Genomic DNA, 3,920 nt, shown 5'->3' on the forward strand with positions numbered 1-3,920 from the left:
ATATTATGTACTTATTTAAATTTTAGAGAGACTTCAATAGGGTTCCATAGGCTGTAAGAGGGATTCGAGCCTCGCCCATTTAGAGGTGACAATAAAATCTAAGAATCGAGATTAGATTAGAACCAGACTTTGTTAATATTTATTTTTAAACAAAAAAATTGAAAGCTTAAATAAATTGTAGAAAAAAAAACATTTATACCATTCCCTAGTACTGGCGGCACTGAAAAACGCCAGTGCAAATAGCTATAAGACCGTCACTATAAAGCTTCTGTGTACATCCGTCACTGTTTCGTGTGCCTCCTTACATGAGATTAAACAAGAAATCTGTCACCCCCCACCGTCCATCGATCGCTGTGACATGTACAATAATAACCTATTATATATATCTTGAGCTCAAGCTCGTGCAACACACCACTTTATTTATACATGATTATAAATGGTGGTCGCCCGATTATGGTCAAATCCTATGTGTTCAATGCCATAGATTTCTTGTTCACACACAGCTGCTGCAACATTGTACGTACATTTCCCATTGAGAGAAGGCTTTTGCAAATTGTGTGCTGAGTGGCTTGCTTGGCTGGCTGCCTGAGCCTGACTACTGCACCTATAAATTGACAAGCCCTTCCCTCTCCTGCTCTGCAAACCATACCTTTCATTAGCACGGTATACGTACGTAGCGTAGCCATGAATGTAGAGCGCGATCTCCATATGACCCGGGGCGACGGCGAACACAGCTACGCCTCTAACTCCAGGCTTCAGGAGAAGTCCATACTGAAGACGAGGCCGGTGCTGCACAAGGCCGTCGTGGCAGCGGCTCACGCCTGCTTGTCGCTCTCCTCAGGACCCGGCGGCGCTATGGTCGTTGCTGACCTCGGCTGCTCGTCGGGGCCCAACACTCTGCTCGTCGTCTCCGAGGTGATCAAAGCGGTGGCCGACTGCTGCCGACACGAGCAGCAGCTGGCCGCCGGCGGCCAACCACAGCACGTGCAGTTTTTCCTCAACGACCTCCCCGGGAACGACTTCAACCTCGTCTTCCAGTCGCTGGAGCTGATCAGGAAGCTGGCCGCCAAGGACGGGCTGGAGGAGCCGCTACTGCCGCCGTACTACGTCGCCGGGCTGCCGGGCTCCTTCTACACCCGGCTGTTCCCGGACCGCACCGTCCACCTCTTCCACTCCTCCTACTGCCTCATGTGGCGCTCCAAGGTCCCCGACGAGCTCGCCGCTGGCGCCGTCCTCAACGAGGGCCACATGTACATCTGGGAGACCACGCCGCCGGCGGTGGTAGCCCTGTACAGGACGCAGTTCCAGGAGGACTTGTCGCTGTTCCTCAGGCTACGCCATAGGGAGCTCGTGACCGGTGGCCACATGGTGCTGACGCTCGTGGGCAGGAAGAGCAAGGACGTGCTCCGTGGCGAGCTCAGCTACACGTGGGGCCTCCTCGCGCAGGCTCTCCAGTCGCTTCTTAAAGAGGTCTCTTCTCTCGTGCAAGCGCCACACACTAATAGAAAAAGACTCAAAACTTTGTGGGACAATATATTTTTACACACGAATTCAGTTATCAACCGTATGTGCTATTTTTAGTGACAGTTTCTTAAGAAAACCACACTATAAATCGTATTTTTACATGCGGAAACCGCCTGCAGAAATCGATTTCTAGTAGCGATTTTCTTAAGGGACCGTCACTAGAAATCATTTTTATCCTTATTTTTTTGAGTTTTTCAAACAGCCTCGTACAATGAAACCATCAAAATAAAAGTTGTAGATCTATAAAAGTTATAAAACTTTGTAGTTAACAACTTTTTTATTTGAACTCATTTCGGTTCTAAAAATTGAATCTAAGTATATTAAATTAAAATTCAAATTTTGTAAATTACCTCGAATGAAAAAATGCCAGAATGAAAGTTGTAGACTTCAAAAGTTATTCAACTTTGTAGTTGACAACTTTTTTATTTGAATTCGTTTACGGTCTCAAACAAACAAAATTTACGCTCAGTTGATTGTAATATGTGGACACAAAAACTACAAACTAGACACAAAGTATGTCATAGGCGGAGTGGTAGCGGAGGGTACGCGTGAGAGTGAGATCGACGGTTTGATTCCTAACAACTGCCTAGCGCGCGAAAATATCGCGACTTGCGATAGAGACAGAGACAGGCGGGTGGGGGGTGAGTCTCCTCTCCTTAAATAAGTTTTTTGCTGTTTTTAAAACTGTTTTATGTTCCTGAAAATAATTTTTACTAACGGTTCGATTTCCACTAGCAGTTTTTTCTTAACTCAACCGCCAGGAAATTGATTTCACTGACGGTGCTTAATTACCCGTCTGTAAAAATGATGATTTCTACTGATCCCCTAGCACCGACGGTTCTAAGAAACGCCAATAAAAATAGGTTCACAACCATACTCGTGACATAACCCATAGAAGGAAATCTATCCGGAACTGAACCTTAGTAGCTAGCTATAATAATATGCTTGTTGATGCATGCATGCATGGCAGGGCCGTGTGGAGAAGGAGAAGCTGGACTCCTTCAACCTGCCGTTCTACGCACCATCTTTGGACGAGGTGAGGGACGTGATCGCGCGGAGCCAGGCGTTCGACGTCACCCACTTCCAGCTCTTCGATTCCAACTGGGATCCACACGACGACGACGACGACGATGACGCGGAGATGAAGATGGAAGAAGAAGACGCCGTCCAGAGCGGCGTCAACGTTGCCATGTCCATCAGGGCCGCGATCGGGCCCCTCATTGCCCGCCACTTCGGCGAGCACATACTTGACGATCTCTTCGAGCTGTATGCCAAGAATGTCGCGGTGCACCTCCAGAAAGTGAAGACCAGGTACCCTGTCATCGTCGTTTCCCTCCAGGCGAAATGAGCCGCGCGCCAAATAAAGGACCAAGCTAGCAGATGAAAAATAATATTAAATCTGGCGTCACCGCTACTACTATATGCACGCAGAAGTATTAATCAACCAATCAGAAAAATAAAGTGCCTCAGAGACTGTTAGTGGCATATCCAATGTTTCCGTTAATTATATGTACTGTAACGGTAATGGTAATCTTGGGTGGCAAAACATGGGCTCTGGCTTTTCCTTGAAAAAAATGCCACTACTATTAAATATAAAAAATCCGGTCTGTTTTTGAAACAGGCCGTAACTTGTGCTAAATAATATGAATATCATTTTTGTATTCATTATTTTCCATTTTCGAGTGACTTGCAGTTCAAATTTAAATTATCCGAAGAAATTCAATTACACAAACTAAATCTAATAGTTAGAGCAAAAACTTTGATAAGTATGCTAAAATTGAACATGTAGGTCCAAAGACTGTTTGAACACAGTAGAAAAAGTTTGGGAGAAAAAAAAACTAATATACTTTAACAAGTATCAAGAAAAGACACTCGACAAAGACATAATTTTGTCGAGTGTCATCCTTGGACACTGGGCATAGATAACGACTGTCAAATATAGACGGTTGTTGATGACGCTTTGCCAAGAGCTAGGCACTCAACAAATCCACCTTTGCCGAGCGTCTTTATATGCCGAGTGTTTTGCTCTCGGCAAATGTGGTCTTTGTCGGGTGTCATTGTTCACCGAGAGTGACACACGACAAAGTATTTTTTGTCGATTGTCCGATATTTTACACTCGATAAAGCATTAAGCACTCGATAAAGAACACGTTTCCGAAAAAAAGGCCGGTTCATTTGGGTCAACACACTACCGGAATCCGGGCCTTTTGCCGAGTGCCGGCCTCTTTGCCGAGAGCCGCACTCGGTGAAGTCCTGCTCTCGGTAACGAGCTGGTTTACCGAGTGCAGGACACTCGACACAGAAAAACTCTCGCCAAAGACTTCTTTGCCGAGTGCTGAACTCTCGGCAAAGGCGGCACTCGGCAAATAGCCGTCATCGGCCGTCTAAAGCTGACG

At 46.0% G+C, this 3,920-nt stretch overlaps 1 protein-coding gene across 1 annotated transcript; it reads left to right on the forward strand.

Annotated features, from left to right (window-relative positions):
* Positions 1-655: 655 nt before the first annotated feature.
* Positions 656-3,157, forward strand: LOC103654467 (anthranilate O-methyltransferase 1-like). The gene is made up of 2 exons (XM_008681294.3): positions 656-1,470; positions 2,495-3,157. Exons 1-2 carry the CDS (start codon positions 685-687, stop codon positions 2,870-2,872), a joined length of 1,164 nt encoding a protein of 387 aa, XP_008679516.1. The 5' UTR covers positions 656-684; the 3' UTR covers positions 2,873-3,157.
* The last annotated feature ends 763 nt before the right edge of the window (positions 3,158-3,920 follow it).

The sequence above is a fragment of the Zea mays genome, chromosome 4 (assembly GCF_902167145.1).
Source record: "Zea mays cultivar B73 chromosome 4, Zm-B73-REFERENCE-NAM-5.0, whole genome shotgun sequence".
NCBI classification, from domain to species: domain Eukaryota; kingdom Viridiplantae; phylum Streptophyta; class Magnoliopsida; order Poales; family Poaceae; genus Zea; species Zea mays.

What these genes read in the sequence shown, in the direction of transcription:
- LOC103654467 (XM_008681294.3), top strand. Translation starts at nt 685, where the DNA reads ATGAATGTAGAGCGCGATCTCCATATGACCCGGGGCGACGGCGAACAC. An exon ending in TCCAGTCGCTTCTTAAAGAG is followed by an intron (nt 1,471 to 2,494) that starts GTCTCTTCTCTC and finishes CATGCATGGCAG; the next exon opens with GGCCGTGTGGAGAAGGAGAA.